The 22093-nt window shown below is 39.7% G+C and overlaps 1 protein-coding gene across 1 annotated transcript in view; it reads right to left on the bottom strand.

Moving 5' to 3' along the window:
• Positions 1–6: 6 nt before the first annotated feature.
• The window catches only part of tmtc2a (transmembrane O-mannosyltransferase targeting cadherins 2a), a 56634-nt gene continuing 34547 nt past the window's right edge, over positions 7–22093 (bottom strand). Inside the window, exons 3-12 of the mRNA XM_035677593.1 lie at positions 18473–19307; positions 17470–17584; positions 16593–16678; positions 15697–15881; positions 15320–15398; positions 13766–13887; positions 11020–11101; positions 8375–8489; positions 5756–5819; positions 7–1591 (exon numbers count right to left, since the gene is read on the bottom strand). Coding sequence (XP_035533486.1) covers positions 1388–1591; positions 5756–5819; positions 8375–8489; positions 11020–11101; positions 13766–13887; positions 15320–15398; positions 15697–15881; positions 16593–16678; positions 17470–17584; positions 18473–19307 — 1887 coding nt within the window. The 3' untranslated portion in view covers positions 7–1387. The remainder of the gene's footprint in view (positions 1592–5755; positions 5820–8374; positions 8490–11019; positions 11102–13765; positions 13888–15319; positions 15399–15696; positions 15882–16592; positions 16679–17469; positions 17585–18472; positions 19308–22093) is intronic.

The following is a 22093-nucleotide window of genomic DNA, read 5'->3' as shown; positions in this document are numbered from 1 at the left end:
AAAATAACATGTATTAATAAATTAAGTTCGATCGTTTGATCACATGAAATGAAACGCCTTCATTTGACACAAAGAACACAACACGTACGTGAGAACAGTTCTTGCTTGGCACGAGAGGCGTAAAGACTCAGTACAAGCTTTGGCACCGCTGAGGAGTTTTCTCATGATCTGTTTTCATTCTTACAGTCACAAGTGTTTAAAATGCACCAGCTGCAAACAATCTTCAGTGACTCGGACAGGATGTGATTGGCTATGTATTATGCTTGTTCTTTTAATTGGTTTGAGCAGTTTACTATACAACTGTATTAGATGGTGGTACCTGAAGATGTCTTAGCACTGTCATGCTTTTAATATTAAGTTAAGAGTACAAGTTGAAGGTGAGAGCACCCTGAGGGTAATTAATCAGGGTTTTAATTTTTTAAGAGTGTTCCACTGATTTAGTAACTCGTGGTGTTTAAAAGAAAATCAGATCAGACGGAGATGTCATCTTGTTTTATTCCACACGTTCTGCTTCCCTGTCAAATCATGGGACCTTCGTGACCCACAATGCAACTCGACCACCTGCAGTTCGGACAGAGATCCGGGTGTGTTGTGCCAGTAATGCGGCTAATGTAGCTTCAAGCCGCTAGCTTGCGGCGGAGATGAGGAGCGGGCATCAGAGGTCTGGTAACTTCTTTCTAACGCCACACCCCAAGATTTTCATCAATTTCAAACGTGTAGTCTTCAGCCCTCTTCAGACTCAAGTGACATCACTTGAGGCAATTTATCAGACTCCCTATGGAGAGGTGAAAGGCTCTGTACAACTTTTTTCACATAACACATTAAGTACTCCTCAAGACCTGTAAACAGACTTAATGAGTCAAATCGGTGGCGTTCCCCTTTAATACAAACCAGCCGGCATCATTAAGGACAATATAGTGCTGACAACTTCAAAACGCATTTTGCAGAAATTATTATTTAAATACATCTTCATTCAAATTAAGTGCTTTAAAACATACCCACGTTTTTAATGATAGGGAAATAATGATCAGCTGACCTTTGAGACCTTTGTTCTCAATCTTCTTTTGGACGTTGCAGTTATTTGCCTTCAGCGCATCATTTAGCGACTGAGTATCATTTTATAAAACGCAATAATAAAAAGGTGACGTTAGTCATCTGAGCCACCATACAGCAAGGAATTCAGAAGAATTCAGTTGAAGGCAGAGTTCTTACACCCTTGAATCCCAAACATGCCAAGCCTCAAACTGTCTTCCCCACACAACTCTAAAGAAATTGTCTTTCCTGTCTCGTCGAGAAGAGCTCTCAGCCTCAAGCTCTTTTATATCCTGTGGAGCTTCATTCTCATGAGGACTCATCGTTAAAGAAAGAGTGCAGCAGCTCTCTCAGTTCAAAGGTTGCTCTTCTGCATCCCAAGCCCGTGCCTAATCCTGAGTCCTTGCCGCTCCATGATGTTCCACAGCTTGCGCAGGTTGGACTGGGTGATGACATCGTCAGGTTTGAGCTGTAGTGCACGCAGGTAGTTTGCCTCCGCTTCAGGAAGTTTGCCATTCAGGTGGAGGATGGCGCCGAGGTTCATCAGAGCAGCCGGGTACTAGGAGAGGGCAAAGGCACAGCGAGAGAATGGTCAGAACAGTAGAAAAGAAGGCAGGGAGTGGTGCATAGTGCCATACTTATAGTGTTCTAAGGTCTTAGGGTGTCAATTTACAGGATTACTGTACTTGTGGCAACTGTGTCGACCTTGGATTTATCTATCTGGACAAACTATTTTAAACTTGCCCTTCTCAGTTCTACTTTTGATACAGACAGTATGAGAGACATACATGCATTTTAGGAAGCTCGCCAGGTTTTTTTTATGGATGGTGGATAAATACAAGGACTCTGAGGAAATTTGCTTAAGGCTAAGAAAATTAAATATGCATTACATTAGACCTAATGCAATCTCACAGCACAGGAGCAGGCATGGTCAAAGACAAACGTGTGTGTCCTTTAACAGTGCCACTTGGAACAAATAGGTAGCTACAGTGTGTGTGTGTGTGTGTTTGTGTGTGTCATAAAGCATTTTTTACAATATGAATTACAAACCCATTTATAGGTGTATTTCTGGAGTCTTATTCAATAAAATACCATCGTTTGAAGTTGCAAAGTGAAACCATCTGGCCCTGAATCATGTACCAGTCGTGGAAACGTACAAAATCCAAGTCATAGACATGACTCTCAGCAAGCCATAACTAACAAACACACCCAAATCTCATCCTAAAAGTCGTCTGCACCTCATCCACCAGACCTGGCCTTGTTCCCAGCCCTGCGTCCTCGCTTGCATGACATATGGTTAGCAACTTGGCAACTAGTTCACAGATTTTCTCTCCCCAAACACAACTGTTCGTCTCTTCTCAACGCTGATATTTCACTTGTTTACATTCCACTTCTCAAGCAGTGTTAAAAGACTAGCCTTAGGAAAAGGGAGCTTGTTTTTCTCACCTTATGTATCAAATGAATGCATACGGAGCTGGAATATTTCAAGTAGTGGCCTGCAAGATGCTGCAAAACGAATTAATTAATGCAGTTTTACAGAGAGAGCAGCTGCAGTGCAGTACGGCCACCCCTTTTTCATTGGGTTTGTTTTTCTCACCTAGTTCAACAAGTACACGTATCAAGCAGCTACAAGTGCTCCAAAGCACATGTTCTGCTATTGTATCACTGAGGAGCTTTGCAAGCAGCTGAGACATACTGTACTAAGTTAGATAAATGAGGGTCTCTTAGTCATTCTAAATACGCGGACTGGGCTAAATCATTAGAAATGGAGCCCTGTTCACATGTGTTCTGTGACCAGGAAGACAGCAAGAAAGTAAGTCAGTAAGTCATTTTTTTTCCCCTTTATTTTTACTGAAATAACTTCTGAAGTTGGGTCAGTTTTTCTGAAACATGCTCACAGTGATGAAAGGGATGTAATCTCTTGAACTTCAGCAAGTTGGATGCCGTATTTTTTAAGATAGCATCTGCCTCTGATCTTCAGCTTTTGAGATGCACCCTGCCCTGTAAGCTACAGTAAACCAATATCATATTGGCTTAAAAGATATAATCCTTAAAAAAATCCCCTCCAGACATGCTTTAAGACACAGAAAGATACTTTGCTTTGATCAATAATTCATCTAAAAATACCTTTTTTGACATGTTTGCCATGTAACAAGACATAAATGTGCATTTGATACTGGGGGCACAAGATTAAAAGTTGGAAAATGTATTTTTTCATTTCACTATCTGTATTAATTAACTGCAAATGCAAATAGGACATCCTGCTGCTGCTGCTGCTTCACATTAAAAGCAACTGGCGAAACACTGAGTGGTGGTTATTGTAAAAAAGCAATGTATTTGTCACCGCTGTCAGCACTCACATCATTAATCATTAATCAACGGTCATTACGAGACTTTTTCACACTTGCTGTTACCACGGTAACCACAGGTTACAGGTTAACATGATTACAACTATAAAGTAAAGAAGAAAAAACGTTATTCAAATATGAGCTACCATATAATCCTCTTTTATTTACAGGGACCAAACAAGACAACAAAAGAACACACTGTAGTATAGTTAGCCTACTCATAGAATTACAGTACCAGCTTCCACAGTCAGTGAACATCACCCGTTCTAGTTCAGAGTACAGCCGTATACTTGAAAGGAACCTCTATCTGAGTGGTGTAAATAAAGCATACAGTCTGTGTGTGCAAAATGAAAAACTCTACTTGCACTTTTCTCTCGAGGCACACAATCATTTTCTTTCTTAGCACGAACAGCCAGCGCTGAATCTTTCATGACCTGAAAGCTGTTGGATTAAGTTGATATTTGAGAGGCTGTCATTCACTAAGCAGACGTGTGCAGGGAAAATGTCAAAGACAAGGGGCGCTTTACTCGTGACAAATGACAAGAGGAACCCTCAGTGTGTCTGAATGTGCACATGAATGCCTCCAGACTGTGAATTATAATGACTGTGGCTTTGAGGTATTATTTTTTACAGAATAAAAGACAAAACACATGGTTTTCAAAATTAAAATAGACAACCAGCATTCTCTTCTTCTACGGTTTTACTCAGCGTTTAAGGTTTAACAGACAGGCATCTAAAAATGGGCAGAAAATGGGCAGATGCTACAGTGATTCCAAGCCAGTACTTGTTCCCCATGGGGTAGTTTTGCAGTTGCCAGGGAGTATACGTGTAAAAATTGTAGAGTAGCTCAGCTAATTTGAAAAAAATAAAAAATAGAAATGAACATGGAGAATGCATGGAAACAATAAGGCTAGCAGGGAGTTTAGTTAGCTAACAGTAGGCTAATGCATTAATGTATGTTAGCTTCAGGTATGAATAAAGTTAGCTAAGATAATTGGCTGAAGTATGAATAAACACTGAAATAGTTAGCTGAATGTAATAGATGAATAAAATAAAAGATAATTAGCTAAAAGTAATAAATAAGCAGTTGAAATAGGTATCTGAAGACAATAGATGAATAGTTGAAATATTGAGCTAAAAATAATAAATAAATGGTTAGAATAGCTAGCCAAATATAATAAATATGATTGAAATACTGTCATCAGCCAAATGTAATACACATGGTTAAAATAATTAGCCAAATGTAATAAATATGGTTGAAATAGTTAGCTAAAAGTATGGTTTAATTATAGCTAAATGGAAAGTAGCCAAAATATAACTAAAAAGTATAACAAATGGTACTAAAAAGTACTACGATAGATACATGGTAAAGATAGTAATAGTAATGGATAAACAGTAGAATCAGTTAGCTAAAAGAAATTGCTAAATAGTTGAAATAAATAGCTAAAATAATGGTTACAAAAAGTTAGCCTTAGAGTAACACGAATAGCAGGAAAATGGTTGAAATAGTTAGTTAAATTAGTGGATAAATGGTCCAGCGTCTGGCACTTTAAGCAATAGTAGAATCTAGAACATAAACATTAGCTCAATTGTATGAAAATGTTTTGCTTTGATAATATTAAAATTAGTTCAAATAACACATTTGGATGACAAGTGGTGCTAATGAAGGAGTAGGCCTACTTGAGTTCATCTGACAGGGCTGTTGAGGTACATCGGACAAAAAAAATTTGGAAAAACACTAAAGGTTGTGCCAGTTACTCCAGTGAAGGGCATGAAAAATGAAAGTCTGACCCTCTGTACGGGCAACATAAGTCACAGAACAAACTGTCACTGAACAGACTAACATGACAAATGACTGCAGGAAGCTCTGTCTAGGTCTTGTCTAACAACACAGAGGTTCCTAGGACTCTAGGTTACCAGACCAGTCCATGCCCCCTTTTCTTTGAAGTAAATGATTCATACTACGTAGAAACAGGATATAATAACCCTCAACTTCCTCAACCGCATGTGCTGACACTGAGAGACATGATATCCCACAGGACTCTGTCTGTTTAACTATATTGCGTTGATCTTGTATTACTCTGAAGCCAAATGTGTGAATTCAATATCAGGCGACAGTAACCACTGAACTCTTTCCTCTTTGGGATTTTTTTGTGTTGGCATAAGCACATCGAGGCACCAATTCGCAGGAATGAACGAAACACAGTTTCCATTTTATATTCAGTTGCATTACAGTTTGCCAGGAACAACAGTACTACAACATAATGTCAGAATGATGGGTAACACATAGTATGTTGTAAATTGAATTTACAGTACAGGCGTGTGTGTGCATTTCCATGATAAGTGCTAACAGGCCCACCAGTCCAGGTACTTACATCTGGTCTGAGGCTGGCTGCGCGCTTATACTGCCTCTCGGCTGCCTCGTTTAGACTGGCCTGTCTGAAGAGAAAGAACGGAGAGGAAAGAGGACTAAAAATGTGACATAATACAGTTTATATCAATAACACTGTACTAATACAAATTGCTGATTATAATTGTATTCATTCATTATTACACAGCACATGAATTACTGTAATCAGAGTTAGCCATTCATCAATTGTGTAAATTGCTGTAAAATCCTTTGTAATAGTTGGCTTCATTGCATGTAAAGATTATATTAACTTACTGAAATGTTCAGTAATCAAGCACACAGTACATTGTATTCAGTTAAAACCTCTTGCCTCTGGGTTTCATCACAGGTGATATATTTCTCACTCACCGTTGTGTCTTGTATGAAAAGGTGAGATAGTTGCACTATACATTATTCATCTATAAGGTTCTAATTCTAATTACCTCTGCTCTTTAAACAGCTCTCAAAATACAATAATCATAATGTCAGGTCACAGGATATTTAAACTTTACTGCATCTTCAAACAAACTGGTTTTAAATACTATACTTTTACAATAAAATCTCTCTGTTATGTGTTGTGATTTTTCGTGATTTTTTTTAATAAACAAGCAGCTCCCATCATTTTTTGTTTATGAGCCCTTAAAACAAAACAAGGTCTACCAGTTGGGGCCAAAAAGGGATTATTTCACGTTATTAGTTTGTATGCATACTGAAGTCCTGAAGAAATAACATTTTATAGTAACAGTTTACGGTATACAGAACATTTTTTTTTTTACAATTAGAGGATACTCTGGAAAAATATGTGTAACAGTTTATTTATTTTTTCTGTTGTTGGCTTCTGTTAAATCATCTCGAGACCCCTTGAGCATCTCGATCCCCAGCCTGGGAAAGCTTTTTTTTATGACATAATCTTAAGTAAATTCTAAGGATTATTATTACTTATTAACAACTGTTTCATATCTAACCTTTTTTATCTGCATTATGATATAATATCCTTTCTAATTAATTTCTAATTAGCCAGCAATAATTCATTTTGAGTCCATACTGTAATATAATAGACAGATGGTACAGATCCTTCTTCGGCTGCAGCAATGTTAAAATAATTTTTTATAAGCTTGTAAAATACTTTAGTTTCTAATAAAATTTTCCTTGTTAAGTGATTATTTTTTTGGCTGTGTAATAACTGTGATAATGCAGCAATGACTTGAAGATGACTAGCTCACTGTCCATTATGCCCTACTTATTATTTATCAGAGTATGATGAAGAGAGATGGATGTTTTTATAATGCCAGGAACACTTCACCAACCAGTCCTCTCTTACATCTCACAGCTGGGTTTATGAAATGGCAACAGTTAATCTGCTCCATACATACGATTTTATCCAAAGAGTGCATGAACCGGACTTTGCTGTGCCAAAGTTAATAGAGTCAAGGAAACGATTCTTTCCTGACATGGTGATTAATATTTATAAGACTGTGATTCAAGTAAAATATGCCTTGAGAATGCATGCAACACTGTATGAGGGTTCACTGGTGTTCATAACTGACTAGCATGGCCTTTGTCTTTGTTTTGTTTGGTCAAGTGCTGGAGAGTCAATAAAGAATACAGAAAAAGACTCAGAACGTCAGGCTTAATGGAAAGTAACAATGGTTAGAGGGAAAGATAAGTCATTCTTTCTTTCAAAAAGAAAAACGCATTATTATTTAATCCTAACTGTTTCATTGGATAAATCTCAGATTACCAACACAATATTTGACAGTGGCCAAGCACATGCATTTTTATGGGGTCATATTTATAATCTTGGTTATGGTCAAGATTTGTAGCTAACCATTGCTATCAGTGGAGCAGTTTGAGTTTTAAATCCAGCTAATGACAGGTGTGTGTCACATTCATCAAACCCTAATTCTAATCTGATTGGATTTATGTCACAGTCAGTCTCAGATGAATATAACCAGTTTGGCCAGAATACAGCAGAGTGATCTGTCATTTAGATTTACTCTTACGTTTCCAGAAAGCGAACCTCAGCCAAACCCTGAGACTTTCAACTTTTGTACAAACCGTGGTGTTGCATTCAGATGGATACTAGAGAGCAGTGATGACTTTTCCAGATATGTAGAGCAAAAAAGGAATGAAGGCACATCGCTCCAATATTTCCTTGAGTGGCTGGGAGTAGAGGACATTTGCAGTCCCTTTTGACACATTTTAAGACTTATACGCGGTCTGTGCATGTGCTTGCCAAACTTAGAGGGAAAATTCTCCAAAGGCTTCTTTACAAGCCCTGGACCGAAACAGCACTCTGATGGACTGAAACTGTACTGCTGTTTATAAATGTTATACATAATAGCTTTTATGGTAGCTCTTTCCATAGGGAGGACATTTACTATTCTATAACATTGCTATACTTTATATTTCCAGGATTGTTATTAAATGGCTGTGGTGCAGGATAAACCCACAAATGGTGAAGTACCATGGCAGCAAATTCTGTAAATACACATTTTAAAAAACCTCAACATTAATTGAAATATATACACGCTAATTCAATTTTCTGTACTGTGCGCTTTTTCAAGCAGGGAAACTGTTGTTGTACATCAGCAGTTTAGCCAACCTGAGCATGTGAGCAGCACTGAAGACCACATCAAACTCTGAGCTGTCCAGCTCCGCAGCTCTCTCCGCCATCTCCGCCGCCTCGCCAAGACGAGACTGCTCCAGCAGAAACTGACCTGGAGAAAGGACAGAGGAAGGACACTTATAGTTTTTTTTAGCCATGCTAGTATTATGGCTTTTGAGATGGAGATGAAATATCTCAACTAATGAACGGATTAAGTCATTAATCACACATTTTGTACAGATACTGACAGTCTCCAAAGAGTTTTTCCTCTAGGACGAACGTGAGGTTGACATTTTTTATTTATGAAATATCTGTTGGATGGGTGGATGTAATTGCCATGGAATTTGGCGCATATCCATGGTGCCAAGAGGATATTGAATTTGGCGATCCCATGACTTTTCCTGTAGCAACGTCAGCAGGTCAGAGTTATCCAGTAAAACAGCTCCGCATTACCTCAATGGATGCCTTTTACTCATGGTTTCTAAATGATGAATCATCATGACTTTGGTGATCCCCTAACTTTTCCTCTAGGGCCACTATTTATGAAGTAAATACTTTTGGTTTAAATTGAAAGGTCGCCAACTACTGAATGTCTGTACCACATTTCATAGCAGTCCATCCATGCTTCCCTCAGGATGAACACAAAATGTGATTATCAGCTAACGTTATCATTCTAGGACGTTAAACTAAGATGGTAAACGGTATATATATCCATATGCTAACATTGTGATTTTATGTCAGCATGTTAGTTTTACCACTGTTGCCTACCTATAGACTATGCCACCAGTATGGCTTACGCACTTGTTTACTTGCAAATAGAGGATTTGGCGCGGCTTTGTTCGTTTGCTATTATTCAGTTTAATCTTTAGTGTCATGTTGTGGCAAACATACAGAAGCGGTATTGAGGGCAAAGCAAAGAAAGACGGGGGGAAAGCTTGTAGAGAAGCTCTGACAGACAAAGATGGAGATCGTTGGGGAAACAAAGGAAGATGAATGGAAGCAGCGAGGAGGCAGAGACAGCGAGAGAAAAATGAGACAGTGAAAGGTTTGTTGTTTTGCTCTGCGATGTTTGAGAACACAGATACGACGGAGGTATTTCATGCGTTTTCCTGTGGGAGTCTGGCCACCTGGTGCGGCACCCACAAGTGCCTGCCTCAGTAGCTATAAATTAACAGCCGGGCCTGGCCACAGATGTTACTGAGTGTAGGAAAAAGGGGAATGTGGGGAGGCTCCACTGAGGTGTGTTTCAGTTGTCTTTACTTGTGCTGGATGCTGACTGCATTGAGTGCAGCTTCCAAAAACAAACTATTAGACCCCAAAGCGAACTATTTAGAACCGGGTCGTATGAGGGACAGTTTGCACTAAAATGTGTTATTGTGAACAATGGCAGGAAAGGGGGTCTTGTCTTAGCTATCCACGCTCTGTGTACTCTCTTCCTTGCGCTCTCTGTGTCTTTGTGTGTGCATCCGTTGTGTTATAATGTGGGCCGATATCACTCCTCACACACTCACACCTGGAGCTCATCCAGTGAACCCTGGATAGCTAAAGCAGCCAGATTTGCGATAAAGGAGGGGGACCAGCCCAAATAAACATCACCTATAGCAAGAAGCTAACAAGATAACATTGAAAGAAGAAAACAGCCAGATAGGCAGAGAGGGAGAAAGGAGTGTAAGGGGAAACAGCTCGGTCCAAAGACAGCAACCCACCCCTTGCCAGGGACCAAACTAAACTCAAACACCAAGATATCCAGTGCAGAGAAAGCACGAAGAGGAATGGGGGAGATAAGGAAGAGGAGAAAGGGACAACGCACAATGGCGCTTTCAGCGAGACAGTGGAGATTTAATTTCTTATGAATATCCTAAAGATAGCGACACAAAGCAGCAGAGAGCCTGCTCCTCCCAACTGATATGAAATACTGCATTAACAGCAGCACAGGCGGATCGTGGTATCATGTTGTACTCGAATGGTAAACAGTGTACTCTGATCCTGTCTCCTCACTCAGATAAACATAGCATACATGCCTGTTTGTGTGTGCTTGCACCATCTGCAAAACCTCAAACAGCTCCAACACTCCCAGCACTGATACCAACAGCGAATTAAATGACACCGCAAATTAGTTACTGTGGCGCAGGGATTGCTAAAACACGCCCTGTGATTATTTTTTGGGGGGAAAATGATAAAAACAGAAGGGCTTTTGACACTTTCAAAATGGTTACCACACTGCTTTGGTTCTTTCTAAAACTCTTATCAGGTTACACAAGCTATGAGCTTGGATCCAGGGTGCTTTACAACATAAATTGTAAGAGGACATTGTATATTTAATGACTCTGGGTCTGAGGGTGACGCTACAAAGTTTGGGTCTTGGATAAAAGAGTCTAATGACCGCTGCCTAATAATGATCCAGAGAACAGCTTATTGCAGCAAAGCCTGATCATCACAGTAAACCCTAGCCAGAGGTTTGGATTACAAGCAATCAGGCATGTTATACTTAGTAGAAAATTACTTATATTTCATAGCTCTGTCAACCACAAAGAGACATTTTTTATGAGCAGAAGCATCCATATTCTTATGATTCTAATGTGAGTTGTCAAACAGGTTTTGCTAGAAATGTTAGAAGGGAAACCTTTGCTATCTCTTCTTACCATAGTGCATGTAGCAGTTTCCTTTTGTCGGGTCTAGTTGAATCGCTCTCAGATAGTACTTCTCTGCTTCGGTCTTCTGCCCCTAAAAGAAAAAGGAAGAAAATCATTGACTACACCTGATATTTAAGTTCCTGTAATATTGTGTTATATCTATGTAGTATATTTAGTTTCTTGCAATGACACAAGACACACCCTAAACTACAAGTTTTTTTTTTATTTATTTTTTTACAAAAAACTGACTTGAAAGGAATAGATACTAATTTCTGAATGAGGTTTAGCAGAAACTCAGTTAAAAATGTGAAAAATTGTATATTGTATATAACATGCATATTGTATACGTGGACACAGATTTAAACACACAGCTACAAAAATCACGTGTACGTTACTGTGTCTGCTTTGAGTTATTTTAGTTGAAGCATAGTAACCCTGCTGTTAAGTTTCGGCAGGAAACCAATGCTCATAAGAACCTTTAAAATAAACCTCCAAGGTATGAATGTGTGTGTGTGTGTGTGTGAGAATCTGCAACCAAACTGAGAAACGTATTGCTTCTGTGTGCATGATGCTCGATTTCTCCACCTCCTCTGTTTCATGCTTCAGCACTGATTGCTGCCATATTGCCAATGGACTTGCCATGCAAGAAGAAATGAGAGGACTGGGCATATTAGGTTTGCTTCATTAGCCTTTTCCCATGCCCGCAATCACTCCATATGAATGAGCGAATATTGGGCCTAGATGGCTTATTTCACATTTTCTTTGGCTCTTTTCTCTTTGCATTCAATTAAACCTTTTCCCCAGCCATCCATCAGAACTGAAAGTAAAGTGGTTCAGTGAGGTTAACATTTCATCATTTAGCAGATTTATGAAAGGTTTCAGGTGAATTAAAAAAAAACACGTTTATAAACAACTATCAAAAAACTATTTTGTGATATATTATTTTTTAACTGATTTATTGCTGGGTATGCACTTCTCCAGTCTGAAATACCTGCACACTTTCACCATATGTAATTCTCTGTGTGTACATTATGAGTGGTCTCAAACCATGAGAGGCAGTGGTTGTCATCAGGGCTAAATGTATCTAAATTCATAAATCAGCTTAACAATGACTGACCGCAACTTTCCCTTAATGCACACCACACCACTCTGACTCCAGCATGGATCTCTGACCAGCAGTGGGGCTCTAATGTTACACTACACTTATTTGAAAGTACTTTGACCATGGGAAGAATAAGGCAAATTAGTGGCTTTAGGAATTGGACTTGTTTTTTGCTGAGGGATGTGGATGGGTACAAGACTATTCCAGCTTTATTATTGTGTGGATTTACTTGTAAAAGGAGGAGGAGAGGGTCACTTTTAAACTTGGAGCACAACTCCACATCAACTTTCAGCAAAAAAAACAACACTACAGCACATGTTGGGGTGAACCACGGTACAAGACTTCAGTTTGACCTCTCCTCCCTGCGTCTGTATTGTCGATTGACTTCGGCAGGACGGACAAAAATGTAGCTGATGGAGTGATTCAATAAGGAAGGAGAGTAATTGCATTATAAGCCTGTCCACTGGCCCATTGTCCGGGGTCCATCCAATCTCCTGTTCCTAAAGCCCTGTAGTTGTGGAGGGGGGCCTATGCATGGATCTGCAGCCCTGAGCCTGAGGGAGCACAGCAGATGTCCAGCCACACTGGGCGACTCTAATCTGAACCTGTGCTTTAGGTGTGTGTGTGTGTGTGTGTGCGCTGTGTATATCTCGAAATCTTTCAGCAAAAGAGGGGAAATGATCAGAACTCAGGTTTAAAGCCTGTGAGGGTTGCAGCTGCAAGTGCGTAAGGCACTGCAGGTTGGTTGCGTCTTTATTCAGCACCCAAGGCCGTTGAAGGGAGGAGGTCAAACATCTCCAGAGAGGTTACAGAGGACACACAGCTCAACCCCTCTACATCTAAACTTGACTCAGCTGTGAACACATCTGTTGTCACATGAGTGTGTTTTTGTTTTGATAGTGAGGGAGAGGTGGTGGGAGGACAGGAAGTGTGGGTTTTGTCCTGCAGAAAAAAAAAACACTAGAAGTTGGGCAAACTTGTGTGCCCTTGACGTCTTCGAACACTCGCATGTATATACAGATACACACAGCGAGGGATTGAAAACACACAGATAATCTGGAACTCATCCAATCACAGAGGGATAGCTTTCATCCACACCAGAAAAACTCCCTCACGTCTGTGACCTTCAGACAGCAGACATGAATTTATGCAGCTACTATAGAGCTAATTTTTAAAGCTATTTGGCATCGCTCCTGCTTCAGGGTCAATCCAAGGTCACCAAAAAAGCTATTTATCATAACATTTCTGTCATAATTCCGTCTTTCATGCTGTGTGATTCCCTTTTCATCCAGCTAGTATTGCTAAAGGTCAAATGCTATATTCATGAATGCATCATAATTCCTCTTGTTGACGTCTGAGCAGGAGAGGAGAGCTTGTTTAGGATGCACCTTTCGGAGTCAGAAGCTCGTACCTCATAAAAATTATCACAGTTCTTCAGGTGCTGCAGGGGAATCGATAGGATGGCTTCGCCTCGCTCCGATGTCCCATAAGTCACTCAATATGCATTATTCATCGCTGCACTCTGCCACTTCAGGTCCCTTTTAATTACACTCTGCCAGGTAGTTAACCACTGCAATCGTTACTAAGATAAAGCTTTGGCTCGCCTCATGCTTTTTCCTGTGTGTTTGTGTGTGCTCCAGTAATGGGACTTACAATGATAGACAGGAGTTTGCCATAAGTGAGGTGTGCAGGGACGTGGTCAGGCTTGGTCCTGAGGGACTCTCTGTACCAGTGGCCTGCTTCCTCCAGCCTATTCAGCCTCATGTAGGCCTCTCCTGAAACAGAACACAGATCAGGAGTCAAGATTGTGGTTTTTTTTTTAGGATAATAATGACTTAATGAAATATTAGAAATGAAAAGCTATATCCATGAGTGCTGGCTTTCTGGCATATGTATTTCATTGTGATATTTCAAGAATATTATTAATAAATGCAAAAATGAAACATTAACAGCTGAAAAATGATTTCATTTCAATAATAAATACTCATTACTTTTATAACTGGCATGTTAATTAACGACAGAACTCTTGTTTTGCTTTTAGTTTTCTCTCACTAGGCTCGCCATTTTGTTAATTCAAAAATGATTTATTGAGAAAAGTTTTGGTGGGGATCCTCGTGGTTTAAGTCTGGAGCAGATTGTGGCAGTGTGCGGAGGAGGAGAGTGTCGTAGTCTGCCCCAGCCTACAAACAAATTGAACCACCTGTTTAAACCATATTCTGCTATGCTCTCAGCTCCCTGGTGTACTGCTCGTAGTTTATTAAGTTTATTCATATTAACAAATTTGATTTTTATCATTTGAATCTCCCGGCCCTGGGACATAAATGAAAAGTTAGTGTTAACACTGATTCTAAGAAGAAAAAAAAGAAAAGAAAAAAAAGATTGCAGCATTTTTTAATAGGTATAGACGAATAAACTTCCTTAAACTCTGCCTCTTATCCATAGGGTCAGCATTCCTCACATTCTGAATAAATACTCCACTGTAGTTCAATCTGGAAAACACCCTCTCTGAAATAACAGTTGTTGTGCTTAAAACATTTAGTTTGATCTGAGAACATGCTGTTGGCCCCTGGGGTAAAATTACATCAGTTTTAATAAAGAATCCACTGGATATCACAAACACTGCCCTTCTTCAAACCCCCCCTCCACCTGACAAAACACACTTCCTATTCCCATTTAGCTTGTCAAAGGAATTCTTGCAGACATCTCCCTGCAATCTCAACTATGCCGTCAGGATGAGCTTCCAATAATGTAATTAGTGTTAGAATAACAAAGAGATGGATGTGATTCATTACACGGATTAGCTTCAGTCCTCTGGAAGAGGTGCGCATACTTGTGAGCTACAGTGTTGGAGTGAAACAGATGGTTCATGTCCTCTGACCTTTTTTTGTCAATTTGATTAATTCAATTCAAAGCTCATATAAAATAAAATATAAAAGGAAGACCAACATTTCAAATGGCAAATGAAAATCACTTAAAATGTATCACTGAAGCTCAAGCCATAGTACATATGACTACACTGTCATCATGACACTCTTCATAATGGATGCAAATATAATTACATGCATCAAATGGTTACCTCATCAAAATACTGATTAACATTTCAAAGCAGGTGTTGCCAAAGTAGGGAATTTATAATCGTGCAATCTCAGTTTCTGTATTGCAAAAACAAAAAGATTCAGGGTGAAACAGGCTCCAACGGTAACTTACCCATCATGTTGAAAAGGCTGTGTGGTGCAAACTGTCTGGGCATTTTTTGTACCGCTTCCTTATAAATAGACAGGGCCTCCTGTCGGGGAGGGAAAAGAGTTAGACTTAGCAAGTCCAGTTTTTGTTTTGCATCAGCATAATAGAGGCCTTGTAATTGATGAGGCTTTTACTTTGTGCAAAACAGGCTTTACTAATTACAGTTTCCTGTTCAGTTCTAAATGGTTGAGCTTTTAGCCCTACATTAGGAATAAGTGGTAAGTGGTTTAAATCATAAGTGGTCATAAAGTTGTTGTGAAAAGCAATACAAAAAGTATTTTGGCCCTACCCTGATAATCGAAACTTAAAAGCTCCTAAAAGCACAAACTGGACACACTAACCTCCTGCTGGCCCTGTTCATGGAGAAGTTTTCCCAGGTTGTACAGGCAGCTGGTGACAGAACTCTTGTGGGCGTGGGGGTCCTTCAAGTTCTCATCTGGAATGTCTGCACAGGTCAAAAAGGTGCGTTTGGCCTCCTCCAGGTTGCCCTGGTTCATCAGGATGATTCCTGTGTTCAAGTAGGCCGCTATGAGGAGGAGGAGGAGGAGGGGAAATGTATTAGATTTTTGAATTGATTGAAACAGCACAACCTGCCATCCAAATGTAAACACAGGATTAGAACCTGTCACTTACAAATTCAACAACTAGATCTAAGTCTAAGTTCGAATGCTGTTAAAGGTTTGTTTACGATGTGGAAGATCTACAAAGCTAGTTGAGGAAGATCGAAATGCAATAATATATCCAAAAGGAGACAGGACAGAGGTCAAAGAAAGATAAAATTACTATAAGAAAAGTAAGTAAGAAGAAGAAATAAATTTGGCTAAAAGGAGATTAGGCTAAGGACGAGTTCAAGATAACTTATCAAGTTGAAAAAGCAGCCAGGAAACCTGTCCTCTCTCATAAAATTGTCCTTGGTACAGTAAAAAGACGTACCCTCATCTTCAATGCGAGCACTCAAGTGTGAGATTGAATCTCATCACTTCACCGTCAAGCTAAAATAGGCTGAATATGGCCCTCCAAATGAACTACGTGGTACCGAACAGAACATCTAATTCAGCACTAAAGTTGGACCATGATGATGGTCCAGTAATGGACCCTTAGCTCACATCTAATTAATCCAAACAAAGACTCAGCCAAAATGAGAACATCTAATTGCTGATAACTCTTCCCCTGATCACAACCACTCCAAACATCACGTATCAGCTACAAAATTAGACTTTCTCTTAAGTTTACTTACATGCCAGTGTTGGCCGACTCCCAATGGCCAGTTTGTAATAATGCAGTGCTTCGGAAAAACGCTCATTCTCCTGGAGCAGCAAGCCACTAATAGAGAGGAAAAAAAGCAAAAATGTGAGACAATTTTATAACACCATAAACTGCATAATAGAGGATTGGTCTTGTTATTTTAAATCTGTGAAGCTAAAGTAAGCTTTACCCAAAATTACAGAACGTCAAAGTGATGAGGGCACTTTGGGTGAAAGCTAAGAAATAAAAACAAAATGTAGCAGCTTCTGTATCCCTTACCTAATATACCAACACATAACCCCAATATACCCAACCATCCATCATATTCAAACAGCACCTCCGTTTTAAAGAATGCAAGAACACCAACATTCGGTTTTCCCTTCTCCCTATGTTGCTTTGCCAGCTTCCTGACACCCGTAACTTGAGAGGGAGAAAAACAGTGTCAGCATGAGAGCAAAAGACATGGGTCTGCTATGAGGTTTTGGCACCTTTGACACCTTGTGTTGCAGAATTGGAAGTGATCTCCCATAGGCCCTGCAAACCACGACTAATCTAATCAGTAGCAGAAGGTACAAAGAGTCACCAGGGACACACAAAGTTATTTCCTTTTTGTCACACTCTTGCATCACTCTTAGCTCTGCGTCTCACTTGCTTCTTTCCTCCTGTATTAGATCTATTTTTGTTTTGGCTTCTTTAAGTTCTTCCTGTCTGTCACCATCTCTGTCATTCTCCCTTCTCCCTTCCTTTCTCTTTCTGCCTTTCTTGTTCTGCCGCTGCGATCTCAAGTGATGGATGAGGGGGAATCAGAACTTGTTCGTGTCAAGACTTTGCAAACAGGAGGAGGGGGAACTGGCGTCTTTAACACTCACAGGTTATACAGCATGTCAGCCATGTTCCCTCGGTGGTGCAGAGCATTTCTGTACGCCTTCTCCGCCTCCGCCATCTTGCCCTGGTTCTTCAGTACGTTTCCCAAGTTTCCCCAGGCTACAGGAGACATGTGTCAGTCAAAAAGTTGCACTTTTTGAGTGGAAAAACTTTTGGCATTGATGTAAAAATATTGTTATTGCCATCAATTTGCCAAAATAAACTGTAATCGGTTAATTGAATAATAAGTAATCACAAAAGCCTACATAGTTATACTGTTTATGTTCATCAATGTAATGTGACTTAGAATTACTTCTGTATTTGAAGTATTTTAAAACCAGTCTTGCATGAAATTTTCCTCTTCATGAAAGACTGGCTTTAAAATAACTGTGGTTTTCTCTGTGGATTTAACTGTGTTGAAGTTCCCCAAGCAGAGATGTTAGTTTAACTTTATTTCCACTGTTTTCTTTAAAACAAACAAAAGTTATGTTTAGATTCAATGTTCCCATTGAGATCTAACAAATGTACTGAATGTCAATCATTTCAATAATGTGAAACCATCTTCAGTAATGCGTATCGTGTTGTACTTCCTCGTGGGCATTCTTGAGACAAATAGCCAGGGACTCGTAGTGCCACTAGTGGCCAAAAACTTTGCAGGGTGCCTTTAAGTTAGCAAAATGAAAGATTTGAATTTCTTGTGAATGTCATCATGGCCACAAGTGACATAGGCAAATGCAACATTATGTAAAAGTAGCAAGTAAATAAGGTGTTATGTTAATGACACATTAGCCACATTAGTCATACCAGGCCACTTTGGCAATAAGATTTAGAGTGTATTAGATAAAGGATGTGTTATTTCTTCATTCAAAGTTATATTGTCTTGCTTTAAATCAGATGGTGGTGCTTGGCAGCTTTGAATACTGATGCTATGCAGAGATTTCAGTCAGTACTAAAAAGGTATTAAAGTTTGATACCCATCCCTAATGATAAACAGTGCCCTTCTCTCACCTTTAGCAGGATTCACACCAATCCCAGACTTGTAGAGATTCTCCTCATTGCTCCAGTCCCTGTTTCTTTGAACAGTTCTGAGTCCATTCAGCAGCACTAGTCCCGTACAGAGACACAACAGTAAGGCCTTGCAGCCTCTAGTCCTCAGTCTGACATACAAGGTTCTTGCACCAGTAGCAACCAGTAAACAAAAGCCTATACTGGGGATGTATAGTACCCTCTCTGCAATTACAAAACCTACATAAAAGAATAGGTTTGTGGCTGGGATGAAAGGCAATGACATGATGCCTAATGAAAATATTACTAGGTTTTCTGTAGGGGGCAGGGAGGTCCGTGGAGGGCAGTGGTGGGGTCCACCTGACCCATTCAAGGTGGACTTTGGCAGTCCCTGGTCTGTGTTATGGTTTGTGTCAAGGGCATGGTAACCATTCCCGTTAGTGATTGATTTCCCATTAGTGACATAGGCCTTCCCATTAGTCTCTTTGGCTTTGTAGGTGGGGCTACGAAGGCCAAACAAAGCCAGGAGGATAAATCCACCATAAAAGGCAACAGTGTGAAGGTTCCTCCAGTCAGCTAAGGACCTGACCAAGGGCACAGCGTCCATGGACCAATCAAAACTGAGCTTGTCGGGGCAGAGCAGGAGCCAGGCATTGGCGGCGGGCAGGTGGAGGAACGTTAGCGTTCGAGTGAGAAAATGTGGTGAGTCAGCTGCAGGGTTGTCAGAGTTGGAGAAGTTGGGAGGCTTATTGCCCATCCAGTAGAGGCGAGCTGACAGCAGAATCACTCCCCAGGAAGCCAGCGCACTAAGACTCAGCAAAACACTGATGTTCTTTTTCTGAAAGAGAGGAGGAAAAAAACTCATGCTAAAGGAAAACACCTAAATCAACATTTCAGTCCAGAAGAGCTTAGTCAAAATCACAATATTTTTCCGTGTTCCAGAGCACCTGAATTTGTTTTCATATAAGAAGGCTTTTTAATACCTGTCAAGTTATTCAAGGTCTGGATAAGAGCTGAACCAGAGTGACAATGGTCCTGTAAATGTATTTGTGGTCTCAGTAGACAACAAGCTGTTAGTCCCGATCTTTCAGTATGAGCTGTTAAGGTTTGATTTATAAATCCTAGAAACTTCCAAATGTATTATCCCACTGTTGTATAGAAAAAGAAACTATGCAAAGCTATCTCTGGAATGTTTTTGATAGCCGCCTGGGGCATAAACCGCACTCATGTACAATTATACAGTTCTTTGTAACACTAGCATAGTTCTTAAAATTAAAATGCACCATAGCCAGAAACAACACAGCTCTGTTTAGATGAAAATAGTGAAATATGACATATTCAAACTGGTGAAAGACACACTGGGATTTGGACAGCTGTGTCCTATAATGGGTGTCACTTTTGGGCAGCAACAATGTGACTGTTTATATGAAGAAATCATCATTTCTAATTAAATATGTCATATTCAAACTGGTGAAAGATGCATTATTTTGAAATGTCGAGAACATATTATTAAGGGTAAGAAGGGAAAAAGTCCAAAATCAACAAAAAGAGAAAAATCATCATTCTTCCATACAGATGTGAAGTAAGGATTATTTCTATAATTTTCTATACGTTAGTAAACCACAATCTCCTCAGTTATGACCTAGCTGGGCTCAACTTTGAAGTAAACTTGAAGTATGAGAGGCTTTCTCTCTAAGTCTTTCGCTGTTGCCTGTCAGGTTTTGCAGTGAGTGTGACTGGTAATCAGCTTAGGACTCATTGTGTTGGTATGCAGATGCTGTTTACATCTCATAAGAGCATTAATTCTGCAGCATGATCACCATTAGGTCCTCTGTCACGCAACACCTTTAAACGAACTGTCACACGCCAACCGAGCGCTCACTGCAACCTTGAATGAATGCTCCCTTTCTAAACTAGATCATGTTAAACTCCTTAAAAATGGCTGCATTGATACATACTTGGAAAGAAATGCAGATGACATTTGGTTGGTGATTCTTTAAAAATCTGTTAAATCAGTCTTTGATGCATAAATTAGATTTAAAGCCAGAGACTGGAACTATGTGATACGCCACTGGGGCAAAAGTAATTCATTTCAGTTGCTTCACTATGGTCGGCAGTTTGAGTTACAGTTACTAAAACATAACAAGGTTGTATGATCACATCCTTAACCTCTTGACCTATGATCAATGGCTTGTTAAATGACATTGATCAGTGACAGAAGGGAAAGAAATGGGAAGGCATAGCCATAAGACTGATGACAGCAAGACAATTTTTGTTTAGCTTTCTGTGTCAGATGCTCTGATGTCAGATTTCTTCAATACAACATTCTGATATGATGCTTTCTGAAATCAATTACCGCTTAAATCTGATTTAGTAGTGTGTTTTTGCCAAGTTTAAGTAAATCTGATTTCATGTCTTTCATTAAACACTGATGAAACTGGAATGTCATATATAGGCAAAGACTTATTTACGGAGACAGCCTGGCGCAGTCCTGACCAGAAAGTGCTTGTTATTCATGTTCTTTACCTAGTGGACTAAATACGACATAACATCATGAGTGATGATCACAGAGATGCTGCTTCCTTTCTATTTTCTGAGCCCATTTATTCTTTCCGAGCACCAGTGCAATATGAACTCTATTTGAACCTGTCCACAAGGAATTAGAGCTGGTACATGCTTACATACTGTAAATACTCTTTACACTGTCTTGTATTATTGCGCAGTAGTATATTGGTGGTCTGTTTTTTGTGTTATCAGTGTTGGCTTTGATGTAACTGATAATCATCATCAGAGAATCTATAATTCAAAGTGTTGATCCAGTGTGGCCCTACTTTTTTTTTTTTATCTCTTAAGTCAGTTTACGCTACTATAGTAATAATTTAGACTTTCTGTATAATCCGCTCTGAATGAATTGCACAATAGGCAGATAAAATCTTTTTTAAAAGCTACACAAAGAACAAAGAACAAGCTTTCAATTGTCTCATTAATAAACTTTAGAGAGATTTATTTCCTCTCTTACAATGAGCATGCATGAGTAAGCTCATGTGTGCACTTTGAGGAACCATGATGGAAAACATAAGTTATCCATAACAAACCCATGTTAGGATTAGAATAAGAGGTTTAGCACTGCCTCGCCTGACCTTTTGGCTCCAGTTGATTTCTCCGGATCTGAAACGGAAAAGTTCCCTGAAGAGTTTAACTAAGGTACGAAGTGTAGGCACAGCTAGTTACAGAAAGTCACTTGTTAATAGTACGATGGAAAAGGGCCAGTTCAAGGAGTTCAACACTTTGGAGCACTCTGAGAGGCAGTGGGGAAGTGAGAGTGGAAAAAGATTGGATATTGATTTGAACGCTGAAAGGTGGTACACAAAGGATAAGAGAGAGTGCCTTTTACATAAAAAGGGGGGGGGGGGGGCTTATTGATGGATGGGCCCATGTTGGCTGTCAAGGGAGGAAACTGTCTGAGAAATCCAATTCTGCTTGGTATTAGAAGATAAGCCAATTCCAGCAAGAGAGTCATTTGTGGTATTTAGGTGAATGAGCTTCATTTTACCCCTCGCTGCCTTGTCTATTTCGAAATCGTTCCTTAATTGACTCCCCAATCAATCACACATGGAGAAGTCA

This window comes from Morone saxatilis, unplaced genomic scaffold (genome assembly GCF_004916995.1).
Source record: "Morone saxatilis isolate NCDOM2014 unplaced genomic scaffold, NCSU_SB_2.0 Contig10, whole genome shotgun sequence".
Taxonomy (NCBI): Eukaryota; Metazoa; Chordata; class Actinopteri; family Moronidae; genus Morone; species Morone saxatilis.
Note: the sequence above shows the minus strand (reverse complement) of the source record. Positions and strands in the feature narration are given on the sequence as shown.